At 41.2% G+C, this 16,960-nt stretch overlaps 1 protein-coding gene across 2 annotated transcripts in view; it reads right to left on the bottom strand.

Moving 5' to 3' along the window:
• Window positions 1-2,036: 2,036 nt before the first annotated feature.
• The window catches only part of Gnptab (N-acetylglucosamine-1-phosphate transferase subunits alpha and beta), a 68,663-nt gene continuing 53,739 nt past the window's right edge, over window positions 2,037-16,960 (bottom strand). For both annotated transcript variants that reach the window (XM_042693062.1, XM_042693063.1), the window contains exons 14-21: window positions 14,339-14,538; window positions 13,901-14,120; window positions 12,938-13,051; window positions 9,435-9,520; window positions 8,608-8,706; window positions 4,737-4,904; window positions 3,622-3,712; window positions 2,037-3,429 (exon numbers count right to left, since the gene is read on the bottom strand). In XM_042693062.1, coding sequence (XP_042548996.1) covers window positions 3,352-3,429; window positions 3,622-3,712; window positions 4,737-4,904; window positions 8,608-8,706; window positions 9,435-9,520; window positions 12,938-13,051; window positions 13,901-14,120; window positions 14,339-14,538 — 1,056 coding nt within the window. In that variant the 3' untranslated portion in view covers window positions 2,037-3,351. The remainder of the gene's footprint in view (window positions 3,430-3,621; window positions 3,713-4,736; window positions 4,905-8,607; window positions 8,707-9,434; window positions 9,521-12,937; window positions 13,052-13,900; window positions 14,121-14,338; window positions 14,539-16,960) is intronic.

Below are 16,960 nucleotides of genomic sequence, written 5' to 3' on the forward strand. Positions count from 1 at the left end.
TGTGACATTCCTTCTTGTGGTGTCTGACACTGGCTTTGAAACTGGGTTTGTGTTGTGGTGACCTTGGGGATGAGTTTATTTTTTTTTTAACTCTGAATACATTTATAAAATAGGTGCTGTTTCTTCCTTAAATGTTTTGATTTGTCATGATTCTACCTTACTGTTGGTTATTTTTGTGCTCAAGTGCTCTACCAGTGAACTATACACCTGTAGCTCAGGTATATTTAAAATTTAAATATTTTTGAAAAAAGCTAGGGGGATCTTCTTGATAGACTGTGTTGCGTAGAGAAAGCCAAAAGTCATCTGTTCAAGTTATGAATGTACTAACAGCCTCACCAGTAGCCTAAATATAACTATCCCTCAACATAAACATTCACACTAAGCTGGGCCACAATAAGCTGGATGTCAGTGACTCACACCTGTAATCCTAACTACTCAGGAGGCTGAGCGTTATTCAGAGTCAGCCCAGGCAAGCCAGCTCAGGCAGGACTGTCCTTGAGACTCTTTATCTCCAGTTAACCACCAGAAAACTAGAAGTGGCACTGTGGCTCAAGTAGTAGAGCACTTGCCTTGAGAACAGCACCCAAGCCCCAGTTCAAGACCCATGACCATCACCACCACCAACAACAAAAAAGTTTACACTACCATTACCTCATTCACCATGCAGCACTGTCAGGCAGTGACAATTAGTGACAGTTGTCAGATTGGCTGTGCTGCCTGTCATTCCCTTTGATCATTGTCTTAAGCCTAGAGGTAGCTTCCACATTTCAGAAGAGAAAGCTGAATCCTAGCAGTTTACATCCAGGGATAAAACTTGAACATCAGTCTGACTGCAGAGTGACAACCCACACATTCTATTGCCTGTGAGTGAGTCCTGCACACCCTTGTAGGAAAAAGAGAACCTGATGAATTCATGTCATCTTGGGGCCTTGGTATCTTGCATAACAAGCCACTATGAAACTTAGTGTGGGGGATTAGAGGTGCTATGCTGGGGGCCAGGTAACATGAGCTTCTGAATCACTGAATGCTATGATTTTTGTCCCCTCTGAAATTCATGTTGAAATTTAATCAATGATCTAAGGGACCTAGGAGGTAGAGCCTTCAGGGAGTGATTACAACTCATGAGGTTAATTGCCCCCCTTGCTCTTCTGCCTCCTGTCATGTGAGAACAGAGTTCCCTTCTATTGGAGGACACAGCATTCTCAGGGTGCCATTTTCCATTTTGAAACACAGAGATCCTCACTAGCCTACTGAACCTGCTGGGAATTCTCCAAACTATGTAGAAACAAATTTCTGTTGTTCATCAATTACTCAGGGTTACATATTCTGTTACAAGTTAAGACATGTACTGGCCTTCAACAAATTTAAATTCATACTATTAAATGAATGGCTCTATAAACATTCTATTATCCAACTACTATTAATATGCAGACTATATTCATCTAACAGCTGAAATCTCCATTACACATAAAAGTTTATTCTCTATAACCTTTCTATAGAATAGTCTTTGCTTTTACAATGATACTCAGATAACTTCTTAAATTTTTATCATTGATAAATGCCATTTAGAACCTATTTTCCCCCTATATTCTTTTTTCTCTTTTTCTTTTTTTTTCCAGTTGTGAAGCTTGAACTCTGGGCCTGGCCATTGTCCCTGAGAGCTCTTCAGCTCACGGCGAGTGCTCTACCACCTGAGCCAGTGCCACTTCCAGTTTTCTGGTGGTTAATTGAAGATAAGAGTCTCATGGACTTTCCTCTCTGGGCTGGCTTTGAACCACAATCCTCAGATCTCAGCCTCCTGAGTAGCTAGGATTACAGGCACCTCTGGTGACTAGCTTAGTTTTCCCCTGTGTTCTGAAGATATATAAACACTGACCCGTATATTGTAACACCAAATTCTCCTTATACTACTTTTTGCTTAACTTTACTAGTTTTAATAGAGTCTGAAATATATTGGCAAGCAAGTGATGTTGAATCTGGATGAAAAGTAAATCCAATTCTCAAAGAAAGAGTTAAATCAATGCACCAGACAAATGTTAACTTTCTGTGAGACTTTCATTTTTGAAATATGTAACTTTTACAGCACAAACACAGTATTTACATTTCAAGTTCTTTTTACAAAATATGTGTGCCATTTGGGAGAATACTGTTGAGATCATGATCTAAAATAACTGTCAGAATTCAAAAGGGACTCATGGAATCCACTATATAATGTCATAACAAACCATGGCTGAACAGAGGATTTACTCATACATGAAAACAATGCTAATTTTCTGTGCTCTGCCAATGATGGCCTGTGAATCAAATCCAGATGATGACCCATTTTGGTAGAGGCAAGGGAAACATAGGGTTTACATTTGTATAGTGTTGTTAAAAGAAAATTAAAACACTAACCAAACAACACCGAAGAAAATGTGACAGAGGCACATGTGTTCTGCAAGTATTTTGGCCTTTTACAGTTGGCTGACTTTTGGTCTATACAAAGCCAATCGGGGTAGGCGGTGGCTTGCAAGGGTGTGTACACACTAGAGCATGTGGATGGATGTTAAAGTAGACACACAGTTTTGTGCCAGTGCCATCAGCACTACTCATTTCTAAAATGAGGCACTTCTGTTTGAATATATACATCTAACAAACATAATTACATCTGGTAAGTAGCACGGCTACTTAACTCTAGCCCTTTGTAATTAGGCCTGCACACAAAATCACAGTATTCTTAGGGACTAACATAAGCAAATACAACAAAGTATTTCCAATGTCAGTCACTGAGCTCTTTAGTAATTATTCATGGTTCAAGACCACTCAACAGTTAATAATAAACCAATTCAGATATTGCCACTAGGAGGTAATGTTACAGCATTATTTAGATAACATCTATAAAAACATGTTTAGACATCTAATTCATTATTTTCAGAAGCAAGAAAACAAGCTAACTTAGTAGCTACTTATTTTCAAAATGAGACATGGAAAAAAGAAAACCAAAGTGAAAAGCTATAGCAAAAGGCTTTGGAATGCAAAGACTGGCGTCTCTCAGCAATTGCTCCCAAACTGGCCTGGGATTCTATTAGTATACAATGGCGGTGGTAGGAAAGTAGCAGCTAGGCAGTGAGGCTTTTTAGAAAGAGAGTGACAGGTCCATGGGCAAATGTCTTAAAAGTAACATCATTTCAGTGTGTTAATTCAGTAATTTGGGGGCAATGGGCTTGTCTGTGCCACAGAACGGCACGGTTCTAGATGTTTTCCTTCCTCCGACCAAGTGTCACAGCATGAAGGTGTCCCTGTGGTGCTGAGTTTCAGGATGCTAGGTTACTCAGTAAATGCTGAGGTAGATGACTTTCAAACGAAGATGGTCTATACCCTGATCCGATTGGGACTAGCTTCCTTGTGTATCCTCCTCCTGGGAAATAGCTTTCGCTTAAGAGCAATCAGCTACAAGATAGAAAATGAAAAAATAGAATTTAGTTCCCACTCCTGGCTGGGTCTGAATTTCCTACCCTTCTGCTTCCTGAGCTCTGGGATTCAGGCATATCACACCAGACTTGACTTTGGTTGTGAATTGGTATTATTGGCTAAAGGATTCAGACGCTAGTAATATCCGCGTGAAGTATTTAAAATACTTACCTGTTCAGCAAAGAATGAGAATATAGTAAATATAATCAATGTCGCTAGTACACAGTGGGTCCAAAACTTCAGTTTGTCCCGATATGCCCTCCTGTTCAGAGACAGAAAAAAACACACATTTATGTTTGTGGCTTCACTGTCATGAAGCTCAATGTATATTAGTTCATGTTATTACTCCCTCAGTCATTGGGTAAACGGTTCCTGTGGGTAAAGATGGAAGTGTTGAGAAACTTGGAGTCACTGTCGTGCTATCAATCCCCAGGAAAGAAAGCCTGCTGGGAAAACTGAGAAACCAGCCAGGATCACGCCTGTAATCCTAGCTACTCAGGAGGCTGAGATCTGAGGATCACAGTTCAAAGCCAGCCCAAGCAGGAATAGCCCATGAGACTCTTATCGCCAATGAACTCTCAGAAAACTGGAAAACCAGAAGTAACGCTGTGGATCAAGTGGTGGATCAAGTGGTAGAGCGCCAGCTTCTTGTCCACTAAGAGAGACAAACAGTAACTGAGAGAATGCTGTACAGTGCCGCAGGTGCTGGACCCAAGTGAGAACTGGAATATTCTGTGGGGATGAGAAGAAAGAGCACAGGGGACTGGTTCAGGGTAAGAGGGAAAAAGTTTCCAGAAAGCAGGACTGGGCTAGGGTCAGCAGGGAGGGACTCACTGACGCTGAGCATGGGAAGAATTGGAAGCCCCAGATCAGAAAACTGAAAGAAAAAAAAAATGCTACACCTAACGGAGAAGTCGATGTCTCCTCAAACTACTTTTTTCAGACCAAGGTTTGAACTCAAGAGACTCCCACTCACTAGGCAGGCACTCTGCCGCCTGAGCCATGCCCCATCCATTTTTCACTCTAGATAAGATCGCACACATTTTCCCCAGTCTGAAGTGGGGCTACAATCCTACTTTGTTTCCCATCTATCTCCACTGCCAGCTTTTTGCTGGTTAACTGAAGACATGAGTGTCTTAGATCTGTCTTTCTGCCCAGGCAGGCAGAGACCAGATCTCAGCCTACTGAACAGCTAGGATTATAGGTGTCAGCCATCAGGGTATTGAAGAAATCTCACTCTAAAACATAGGCATTGGTAGACGCGTGTACAAACACACACAAGTTACCATTCCTGCAGCTCATGCATGTGAAGGAAACGGTTCCGGTACTCTCTCGGCAGCTCAAACTGGGAGGGGATGGGGAACATGGATTCATAGAAGTCCCTGAGAACAGCCTTCACGGTCTGGGCATCCTTATGATTATGGTCGATGTTGTCATTCAGGCAAACAAACTTCCTGAAATAATAAAGAGCCAGGGAAACTGGTCATCACAAGCATGATTCTGACCTAATACAAATAAGGAATGTGAACTCCTGCATATATAGCTATCAATATACACATACTTTTGCAGAGACAAAGCCTCACTAGGTAGTGCGGACTGGCTTTGAACTAGTTATTCCCCTGCCTCAGCCTCCTGAGGTCTGGGATTACAAGTGTAAACCACCGCACCTACTTCTCCAAACTAGGGTTGATTCCATTTAGTGTAACCTGAATCTAGGATTCAATAAATTTAGTAAACTGACTAGAATATTTTGTTAGCAGCTAGAAGAAAAATGATTAAATATCTATACAAGTTCTGAGATCAGATTACAGTGATACTTCCTCTTTTATTTCAAGTTTGCTTTGAGGCCAAAGTTACTAAACCATTGACAAACAATTTAAAACCATATCACACAAACTGACATCCCTTCGGAGCCAACTATCAACTCATAGGAACTTAATTCAAGGGGTTTAGGAACATGTAAACCAACTGGCAAATGAGCACTAAGTGTAGGAAATCTATAGCATACAGAATCAAATTTCCTCAGACACCGGCAGGATTTATACAGTATTTAAAGAGATGCAGGGGAAAGTACAGGTATGGTTGCAATGAAGTTTTCTGATACAATTTCAATAAACAAAAATATATGAATTAACCAGGAAATGGTAACAAAGGAGTAGATGTATTTAGAAGAAACAAGATCAAACATAATTGGCTATTGTTGAAGGAATGATATGTATATGAAATACATCATCGTACATTCATTCTGTAAATTCATAAGACTGCTTTGAATACAAGAATATTCCAGAACTATATTCACCAAATTAGATCAAATCTAGATTTAAAAACAAACACAAAACAACCAGTCAGGAGGATCAAAGCTAGCATAGGTAGAAACGTCTGTGAAACTTTCTCTCTAAAATACCATTATAAAGCATGGCTGGAAGTGTGTCTCAAGAGGTAGGGCTCAGGCTGGCTTTGAATCACATCCTCCAGCTCTTGGCCTCCTGAGAAGCTAGGATTATAGGCATGAGCTTCTGATACTAGTTCGTCTTGAGTGGAAAAAAAGAAAAAGAAACTTCTTTTTCTCAGTTTCTTTCCTCTTTCCCTTGAAAAGATGAATAGAATTTGTAGATAAAATATAGTTGTCATTTAAAAAAAATATAGTGATTTAAAAATGGCTGGAAGTAGTGGCGCTGTAGCTCAAGTGGTAGAGCGCTAGCCTTGAGCTGAACAGCTGAGGGACAGCACCCAGGCCCAGAGTCAAGCCCCACGGCCGACAAAAAAAAAAAAAAAGGCTGGAAGTCAACAACGCCTTAATAATAACAAAAATTTAATTAAAAATACCTAGGAGTCTAAAGTGTTCTCTGGTCATTTATAATTAAAGTCTTAATTGAACTGAAGTAACTAAAGACTTTCAAAAATATTTTGTTTTTGTTTTTTTGGGTCCAGTCGTGGGGCCCGAACTCTGGGCCTGGACGCTGTCCCTCAGTTCTTCAGCTCAAGGCTAGCCTTCTACCACTTGAGCCACAGTGCCACTTCCGGCTTTTTTCTTTTTGCTTATGTGGTACTGAGGAATTGAACCCAGGGCCTCATGCATGCAAGGCAAGCGCTCTACCACTGAGCCACCTTCCCAGCCCGACTTTCAAAAATATTTTAAGGCTCAGAAATGGAAGAGAAGGTGAAGGCATGGCTCAAGTGTCTGCCTAGCTAGCACAAGGCCTTGAGTTCAAGTTCCAGTCTTGTCAAAATAAAAATGCTCAAATGAAATGCATTAATTCCATATGCTAAGCCATCCTCCACAAAATTGATGGAGCCTATGTTAGGAAAAAAAAAAAAAATCCAGGTGCCAGTGGCTCACTCCTGTAATCCTAGCTACTCAGGAGGCTGAGATCCAAGGACTGCCAGCTGGGGTAGGAAAGTCTGTGAGACTCTTAGCTCCAATTAACCACCAGAAAACCAGAGTGGCACTGTGGCTCAGAGTGGTAGAATGCTGTTGGCCTTGAGAGAAAAAACTCAGGAATAGCACCAAAGTCCTGAGTTCAATTTTCACAGCCAACTTAAAAATTCAAGCCTCAGGGCTGGGAAGGTGGCTCAGTGGTAGAGCGCTTGCCTTGCATGCATGAGGCCCTGGGTTCGATTCCTCAGCACCACATAAGCAAAAAGAAAGAAGCTGGAAGTGGCGTTGTGGCTCAAGTGGTAGAGCACTAGCCTTGAGCTGAGTGACAGCACCCAGGCCCAGAGTTGGCCCCACAACCGGACCCAAAAAAAAAAAAAAATCAAGCCTCAGTAACTAAAAGAAAAAGGAAGCCGGGTGTTGGTGGATCACGCCTGTAATCCTAGCTACTCTGGAGGCTGAGATCTCAAGGATCCAGCCCAGGCAGGAAGTCCCTGAGACTCTTATCTCCAAGAAACCACTAAAAACTGGAAGTGGTGCTGTGGCTCAAGTGGTAGAGCACTCACCTTGAGCTGAAGAGTTGAGGGATAGCACCCAAGCCCAGAGTTCAAGCCCCACCACTGACAAAAACATACATATATATGTGTATATATATATATATATATATACATATACATACACATATATATACAATTTAAATACTTTTTATCAAACCAGTTAAGATAATGGGCAGAGCTAGAAATTTTCAAAGTTTATGTAAATGTGAAAATTTATTCATACCAAATAATGGCTGGAGTTTACTAGATAATGTTCACATTTGTAGACACACTTCTTTTTTCTTAGACATTCATCTACACTTGAGTTTGAATTGTGAAGCTAGATCTAATTCCCAAACAACTCCTGTGGGTGCATCCTTTCAGAAATACTGAGATTGCCTGCTACCTGGGTCCCTTGCCATCACTCCACCATGCAGTCTGCCGCAGCTTCACTGAATTACTCCTGTCACCCAATCTTAGGAGTCCAGGTGAGTCAGTGCCCCTGCGAGAGAAGCCTGCCTTAACCCTAGGTCAACCCCGGCACTACCTCTACCATTAGCCATCCTGTCTGTCAGCCCAAAGTTAGCTACTCCCATCTCCCTACCCCCATGTCATTTAGTCAAGTTTATTTCCAAAATTTAACATATTTCTTTATAAATTCATATCTAGTAGGGAAAGAAAAGGCAACAGGGAGCAAAACACACTATATTCATGTCTGAAATACCATAGTGAAACCCCTTAGCGCAATTTCAACACACATTAAAAATAAATCACGTTAAAAATAAATGGGAAGGAGGTACACATGGGAGGAGGTGGGGTTAACAATGGGATGAATGAGGACAAATACAGTTGAGGTAGTTTGTTTGCATGCATGAAAATAAAGCAAAAGGGAAAACAAAGGAGGGGTAAGAGTGCTCGATAGGAAATGTACTCCTACTTTATTCATATAACTCTGTATAGTATCTTTACAACAAAAATTATACTAATAAAAATCATTACCTTGCTCATATAACTGAAACTCCTCTACAGTATTTTTACAATAAAAATGTACAAAATATAAAACAAAACAAAATGTATTAAAATTGTTTTAAGAAGAGGAAAGGATTATAAGAGAGAAGGATGAGGTGAGATTGATTAGAATATATTTGTATAGACTGAAATGTCACAATGAATCACCCTCCCCCATACAACTAATGCATGCTAAAACAAATAGGTAAGTTAAACAAGCAAACAAGTCAATCATACTTGGGGTTTTTCCGTATGTCATCCAGCTGGCCAACCACATGAGAGACATTGGTGCGGATCATTTTGAAAGCAATTTCTTCTTCTCCCATTATTTCAAACCTAATTGTCAATACATAGAGACCTTAAATATTTATGTAGGTATGAATTACACTAGGAAAAGCATTTTTTAAAAGTTTAGTTGAGTCAACCAAAGCACAGATTATTAAAATTTTCAATATTATTATTTTTGGGGGGGAGGGCTCAATTATGGGGCTTGAACTTGCTCTGGGCACTGTCCCTGAGCTCTTCAGCTCAAGGCTAGCTAGCACTCTACTACTTGAGCCACAGTGCCTCTTTGGGTTTTCTGGTGGTCTCTTAGAGAGAAGACTCTCACGGACTTTCCTGCCTGGGCTGGCTTTGAACCTCAGATCTCAGCATCCTGAGTAGCTAAGATTACAGGCGTGACCACCAGCTCAAAATTTTCAATATTATTAAAGACAACAATCACCTTTCATTCATTCATTCATTCATCAATTTTATTTATTTTTTGTTCTGGTGAACTCAGACCCTGGTCACTGTGGCTGAGGGTTTTTGCTCAAGGCTAGTGCTCTACCACTTGAGTCACAGTTCCACTTCTGGCTTTTTGATAGTTAACTGGAGATAAGAGTTTCATGGATTTTCCTGCTGGGGCTGGCTTTGAACTGAGACTCTCAGCTCTTAATCTGCTGAGTAGATAGGATTACAGGCGAGAGCCAATGGCACCCAGCCATCACCTTTAACTGTTGTAAATTATGGAAATGCCAGGCCTCTGTCACCATTCTGGAAACAGAAATGTATTTGTTGCTTACCTATATTTGTTCTTGTCCTTGTAAGCTTTGTGGATTTTGTCAGTTACTGGTTTGCAGTTGGTAACTAGACTTTTAGTGACTGGTGGCTGCAAGAAAATACAAGGGGATTAGACATTCTGTCAAGACCAAGACAGCAGCAAGGCAAGATACACTCACTAAGTTGGGAGAATATTTTTTGGTCAGTTGAGGGGGCTGAACTCTGGGCCTGGGCGTTGTCCCTCAGCTCTTTAGCTCAAGGCTAGCGCTCTACCATAGCACCGCTTTCAGTTTTCTGCTTATGTGGTGATGAGGAATCAAACATAGGGCCTCATGCATGCAAGGCAAACACTCTACCACTGAGCCACCTTCCCAGCCCTGGAAGAATATTTCATTATTTTTTTAAAAACCCAAACTGGCATATGATAGCCATTCCCCATCCCATTCCTCCCTCTCTCCCCCACTATTGTGAGGTTTGAACTCTGTGCCTGGGCACTGTCTCTGAGCACTTCAGCTCAAGGAGAGTACTCTACCACTTGAGCCAAAGCGCCATTTCCAGTTTTCTGGTGGTTAACTGGAGATAAGAGTCTCATGGTTGTTCCTGCCCAGGCTAACTTTGAACCACGATCCTCAGATCTCAGCCTCCTAAGTAAATAGGATTACAAATGTGAGCCACCAATGCCTGGTTTAATCACCCATTTTTATATATAAAGTTTTATTTTAATTACCTATTGCTCTATATAATGTCAACGCTTCCTTAATGTTATTTTTTCAGAATGAAGATTAATTTCTAGCATGAAATACAGGCTGCTTTATATGATACTTAGTAGATTGTAGTCTCATTAAAAAATACTTTATTTTCTTTATCCTCTGTATAATTCACTAACTGCAGTAATACAGTCTACAGTATACCTCGGATGAATTTGCTTGAGTAATGGTGACTAGTACTGCCTGTAAAACTAGTATTTAGAGGGCTGGGAAGGTAGCTGAGTGGTAGAGCGCTTGCCTTGCATGCATGAGACCCTGGGTTCGATTCCTCAGCACCACATAAGCAGAAAAAATTAAAAAAAAAAAAAAAAAAAAAAAAGCTAGAAGTGGCGCTGTGGCTCAATTGGTAGAGTGCTAGCCTTGAGCTGAAGAGCCGAGGGACAATGCCCAGGCCCAGAGTTCAGGCCCCATGACCAGATAAAAAAAAAAACTAGTATTTAGAGACTCAGCAATTCATCTGTATAAGGCTTTAAGACTCAATTTTCATCACTAGCAACTTAATTCTTACTTCTTAGCTCACAAAGGAAAGCTGATAATTCTAAATATCATGCCCCAAACTTGGTAAACATTCAAATACTCCTGAAGTAAATGAAGATGTACAGACTTCAAAAGAAAACGAAAAGCTCTCCATTTCTATACATGTTCTATAGAGTTCATGGCATAGTAAGAACAAGAATCTTACTAGGAATTCAAAACATGCAAGAGAAAGAAAAAAAAGAGCAGCAAAGGGGGAGAGAAAGGCAAGGGAGAAGGGCAGCTGCGGGAACAGGCGGGCAGGAGAGCAGCCTGCGTGCACAGTGGGAGGAGCTGGGTTCCCAGGGGCTCAGGCAGAGGTTCCTCGGGCTGGGGAAGGTGGGAGGGGGCACTGACCTTCCAACACACCAGTGCACTGGCCCCAAAATACACAACTTAGGAGACTCAAGAAAGTAGAGAGGCTGAGGAGACAGCAGTTGAAGAGCCCAACACCCTTTCCTGGAGAAAGGAGTATTTGAGAGTTTCCCATAGTTCAAATCACATTATGTACATGGTACTATGTGTGTATTTGTGTCTGTGTGTGTGTGCACACATGCGCGCTCGCATGCACCAATCCTGGGGCTGGGACTCAGGACCTAGGCACTGTCCCTGAGTAAAACTAGGATTACAGGTGTTACAGGTGTGAGCCACTGGCGCACAGTACTATTACATATTTTTACATTTTTTCATGTCAGTAAAAGCTGTAAACAACAATGTAAAGTCTGCACTACACCCTTTCTTCAATTCTAAGATGCACTTTTTTTTCATATTTTACCTTCATTCTTGTCTTTTTTTTCATGCAGGTCCTGGCACTTGAATTCAGGGCCTAGGCACTGCCCCTAAGCTTCTTTGTTCAAGGCTAGTGCTCGACCACTTAAATCATAGCTCCAATTCTGGCTTTTGGATGATTTAATTGGAGATAAGAGTCTCACAGACTTGCCTGTTTAGGCTGGCTTCAACTTGTGATCCTTTGATGTCAGCCTCCTGAGTAGCTAAGATTTCAGGCCTGAGCTACTAGTGCCTGGCCCTTTTCTTTTTTTTCTGAGACAGGTTCCTCATTGTATAGTCCAGGATGGCCCTGAACTCCTAATCTTCCTGCCTCTGACTCTGGAGTGCCAATATTATAGGGACGAACCATTGTCCCCAATATACGTCTCTTCTTCTTATAGTTGTATCTTCAGCCAAGCTTACCCTATTGGTAAGCTTGAGAACGTTCTCAATGATGGTTGGTGTCTAACCTTGGTATTTCTCTTCCTGTCCAAAAGAAAGCTCTGGGGCCAGGCGCCAGTGGCTTATACCTGTAATCCTAGCTACTCAAGAGGCTGAGATCTGAGGATCGCAGTTCAAAGCCAGCCAGGGAAGGAAAATTTGTGAGACCACCAGAAAATCGGAAGTGGTACTGTGGTTCAAGTGGTAGAGCACGAGCCTTGAGCTGACAGACAGTGCCCAGGCTCAGAGTTCAAGCCCAAACAACTGACCAAAAAACAAAACAAAAAAACAACAAAAAGCTCTGGGGTTTGGAGCTACTTTCTGCTATCCTTGGTGACTAGGATTAATGCTTACAGGATCTAAGCAGCTAATCTGAATATTAGCTTACATATTCATTAGGAAGAGGGATTCCAAAGTAAAATCAAAGTAAAATGATTTGGATTATCTATGCTGCTACTTTGCACCAAAGACATGTAAATGTTGAACCTGCCTCTAGTGTTTATTTATTTATTTTTTGCTGGTCGTGGTTCCTGAACTCTGGGCCTGGGCGCTGGCCCTCAGCTCTTCAGCTCAAGGCTAGCGCTCTACCACTTGAGCCACAGCACCATTTCCGGCTTTTTCTGCTTCTGTGGTGCTGAGGAATCGAACCCAGGGCCTCATGCATGCAAGGCAAAGCACTCTACCACTGAGCCACCTTCCCAGCTGCCTCTAGTGTTTAAATGTGCTGCACAGAAAGGGTACATATAGCACCTGATAAGAATAATTTCCTGCTGGGCTGGGAAGGTGGCTCAGTGGTAGAGCGCTTGCCTTGCATGCCTGAGGCCCTGGGTTCAATTCCTCAGCACCACATAAGCAAAAAGAAAAAAGCCGGAAGAGGTGCTGTGGCTCAAGTGGTAGAGCGCTAGCCTTGAGCTGAAGAGCTGAGCTGAGGGACAACGCCCAGACCCAGAGTTCAGGCCCCACAACCAGATCCCCCAAAAAAAAGAAAAAGAAGAAGGATAACTTCCTGCTGTATAAAAGGAAGTCAGACCACTTACCAGATTGGGATCATAGTATGCTTCCTGAGTTGGAGGAATATTGTTTAGCTGGGTAACATTAGCAGGAAGCATTTTTGAGCAATTTATTAACATGTGCTCCAGACCTGTCAGATCCTAACAAAGAAAAATAAAAACATAAACCTGTTATGTACATTTTAGGTAATGATTGTGTGTTTTTTTAAAAACAACAACAACAAAAACCCCAATGATTTAAAAGCAAAGTAAGGGGTGACATTCTCCCAAAAGAAATGTACTTATTACTGACTTATCAAACTATAACCCCTGTGTACATTACCTTTACAATAACAATACAAAAATAAAAATTAAAAAAAAAAAAACTATGTAGAAATCTCCCAAATGCTTTTCAGGCTATTTTCAAAGGGAGTTTGACTATATTATGACTCTTAACTATAAAGAAATTAAACAGAGCAGGATTATCTAAGGTACAACACAGTGGATGTGAGATCCCCATTTGCACAAGTTGGTCCAAGAACCTCAAGAAAGGAACGCTGCAGCCAGATTCATTTGGCATCTTAATTAGTGAGTTTCCTACTCCTGGGGCTGAGGGATGCCCTGGTAAGAGACACCATGCTGAGACCTGTCTTCACCAATAGCCATCGGCCCTGTATAAACTTGCCACAGAAATCTTACATTCAGGTGCCTACTGTTTTATTCCCAGATAGCAGATTAATCTCTAAATGAAAGTCTATAAAAAGTAATCTATAAAAAACAAACATAAATTTGGTTTTATTTTTGACATAAAAAAAGACTAGTTATGACTGGCTATCCACATTAAATGTTAAGAATATTTTGACCTGCATAAATTGAAATGTGTAGCCAAAAAGGTGATGTCAGAATAACAATTTTCACTTCAAGTGCCACAAAGACTGAAACAATACAACACAATACTAATGCAACACCAATATAATACAAATATGATACGATGTAACACTAATACAATACCTGTAAACTTAAAGGCAGGTCATGAATTCTGGTAGCCAGTGTTCGAATTTCCCTGTCTGACAAGACACCAGATTGGTCGGTATCAACTTCATCAAAGACTTGAGATATATTCAGTTGCTGAACTGCACTCATGAGATAATAAAAATAAGAGAAGGCAAACTGCATGTCCTCAGAATGGCGCACTTTGTGGAACGAGGTCTTGTCGAATTCTTCAGGGAACCTGTCCAAAAGTAACTGCTGATGAGCTCTGATCCTGACAGTATCCATGGCACTAAATACTGGAGAGGACAGCATTTTCCTCCCCACTTCAGATGGTCTCTTTAACAATATTATTCATCTAATACTACAGCCAAAAAGTTAGCGGAGCAAATAATACCAATTTCAACGTGCCTCAGCTGTGAGTTCAAGCAGGTAACGCGAGACGCAAGCAAGACTTACATATCCTGCAGCTCTTGCATGACCATCCGGTCAATCATGTGAGGCATGTGTGCAGGGACTTTCCGGGATGTGAACCCAAACTTGCGGTTTAGAATTTTATTGACATATCGGAGTGAATCTGCGAACGTATCTTTTAGTTGTCTCCCGGTCTGTTTGCTATCAGTGAAGTACGCCAACTGAGTCTTCAGCGATTCTTCTTCCTGCAAGGGGAGTTCAGCATTATGTCTCATGTAAAGCTTACTGCCCTAACAAGAGAGAAAGACATCACATTACGTGACATGGTCGTAACAACTCCATAACTGTCTAGAGGGGAGGAGGAGAGGCATGCTCTCGGGTCATTTTAAGGATCCCAAGACGAAGACTAACGTGCATTTCAGTGCACTGAAACTGAGAACAGCAGGTTGTATGATGGTCTATTTATATCGAAGTCATCAAGATCTAGTCACTGCCTGTGGTATTTCAAAGCCAAGTCAATGCAACATTTACAAAATGTATCCATGCATTAAATTTGATGGTAATCTCAGGATCAAGGCAGTTCTGCTGGCAACATCAAAGCAGCACAGGCTAGAAACAAAGTTGGTTTCACCATACACCAAGGGGTATTGTTACGGAGTCAAAACCTGTGGGTATTGTTACGGAGTCAAAACCTGTAAAAGGCATAACTATGTGGACAAAAAAATACTAGAAAACAAGTTGAACATGGTTAAGAAAGAATATTTGTGCTTCCCAGATTGATTTTAAAAAAAAAAAAGGCAAAGAAATTGCTACTAGTTTGGTAACCCTTGCTAGTCAGCCTGGGTGGGGAACAGGAAATGCTCCCATACACTACTTGTGGAAATGAAGTAGTCCCACACATTAGAAGGACAGGTTTAAAATTTATAAGCTTGAAACAGACACATTAACCTAGTTATTCTACCTAAAGCAACAAAAACATGTTTGATATATATATACATACATATATATATATATATATGTGTGTGTGTGTATGTATATATGTATACACACACACACACACACACACACTATTTATTGCAATACTATCTGTATTTGCAGAATGTTGGAAGCACCTTGCAGTTGCTAGAAAAACAATGGCACTGACAAGGGTTAGTTATTGAATCTAAAGGCAAACAGGAAAATACACCTATTATTTCACTGCTGCAGAAAAGAATGGAAACTATATAACTTATTATATGTTTGTGTATCTATAGGAAAGTACTAGGATATTCACCAAGCTATGAAAAGTGGCTATCTCAAAAGGGAAAATGGGAAGATGTGCCTTCCCCTTTTTATGGTACATTTTTGCAGTTCATAACAAATAATGCTTTTATAAGAGCAGGGGAAGTATTGTTTTTTAAAATCTGTATGTAGTTGTACAAATGAGTTGCCACTCAACAAAGAAGTCCATAAACACAGTGAATCTTTTTTTTTTTTTGGTTTGGTCATGGGGCTTGAACTCTGAGCCTGAGTGTTGTCCTTGAGCTCTTCAGCTCAAGGCTCATGCTCTACCACTTGAGCCACAGCACCACTTCTGGTTTTCTGGTGATTAATTGGAGATAAAGAGTCTCTGGACTTTTCTGCCTGAGCTGGCTTTGAACCTCAATCCTCAGATCTCAGCGTACTGAGTAGCTACGATTTCAGGCGTGAGCCACCGGCGCCTGGCAACACAAGGAATCTTGATCAGTGTCACTCCTTTTATCATTCTCTCCCACCCTCCTAAGTCCATCCCTTCCCTCTATTTTCTTAATTTTGTAGGACATGCATTCAGTACTGGGGCCTTGGCGTTCCTTTGGCTTGTTTGGGTGGTGCTCTAGCAGCTGAAACATACTTCTAGCCCTGCTATTTGATAGTTATTTTGGAGAGGGAGTCTCAGGGACTTTTTTAGAGAAAAATAAAAGGTGGAAAAAGTGCAGAAACATAGGCAAGAACTCTGCAGTTCTTCATTCAGTCATTAGTAACTTCCAACATGGGAGGCACAAGACGCTTCCTGAAAGTGGTGAGAGGAACAAGACAGTTCCCCTTCACCCTCTTATTCCCAGCTCAACATGCACCTGAGCTGTGCTTCTTCGCTATCAGCCCAGGCCCAGTGGCCCAGTGCCCAAGGCAGCACGGAGGAGCATTCTCTTTGGATTCTCTTTTAGTTTCCATTCCTCAAGGGAGACCTCATCTCTGTCATCTCTAGTGGTCTCCGAGTTTCTATGTGCAGTCATTGTGCTCTAATGTCTCACATGCCCCAGCATTCAACACTTGAGAAAAGGCACAAATGACACCATGGCTCAGCAGACCACACAGAGCACAGATCAAGTGGGCTCCAAATTTCAGATAAGGAAACTTATCTGAAGCTCAGGTTGCTTTCATCAGGCAAGCTGGAAAATCATCAGATCTTACATGCTAGGCAGACAGGATGCCAAGGCCCTTTTCCAGCTTTCTTGGAGTATGCCATGTTATTTCCATTATACATATAAGGTCTGTTTTCTAAACTATAAAATGGAACAACAGTAGTAAATACCCTTATATAGGGCACTTTTATCAGGATTGCTGGAACAGTTAAATGAAATCATGTAAGGGAATTACCTAGTTCAGTGAGTGTTGAATAAATTCTATTATATCATCACTTAGGAAGGT

This window comes from Dipodomys spectabilis, unplaced genomic scaffold, assembly GCF_019054845.1.
Source record: "Dipodomys spectabilis isolate Male_0828 unplaced genomic scaffold, ASM1905484v1 ptg000163l, whole genome shotgun sequence".
Taxonomy (NCBI): domain Eukaryota; kingdom Metazoa; phylum Chordata; class Mammalia; order Rodentia; family Heteromyidae; genus Dipodomys; species Dipodomys spectabilis.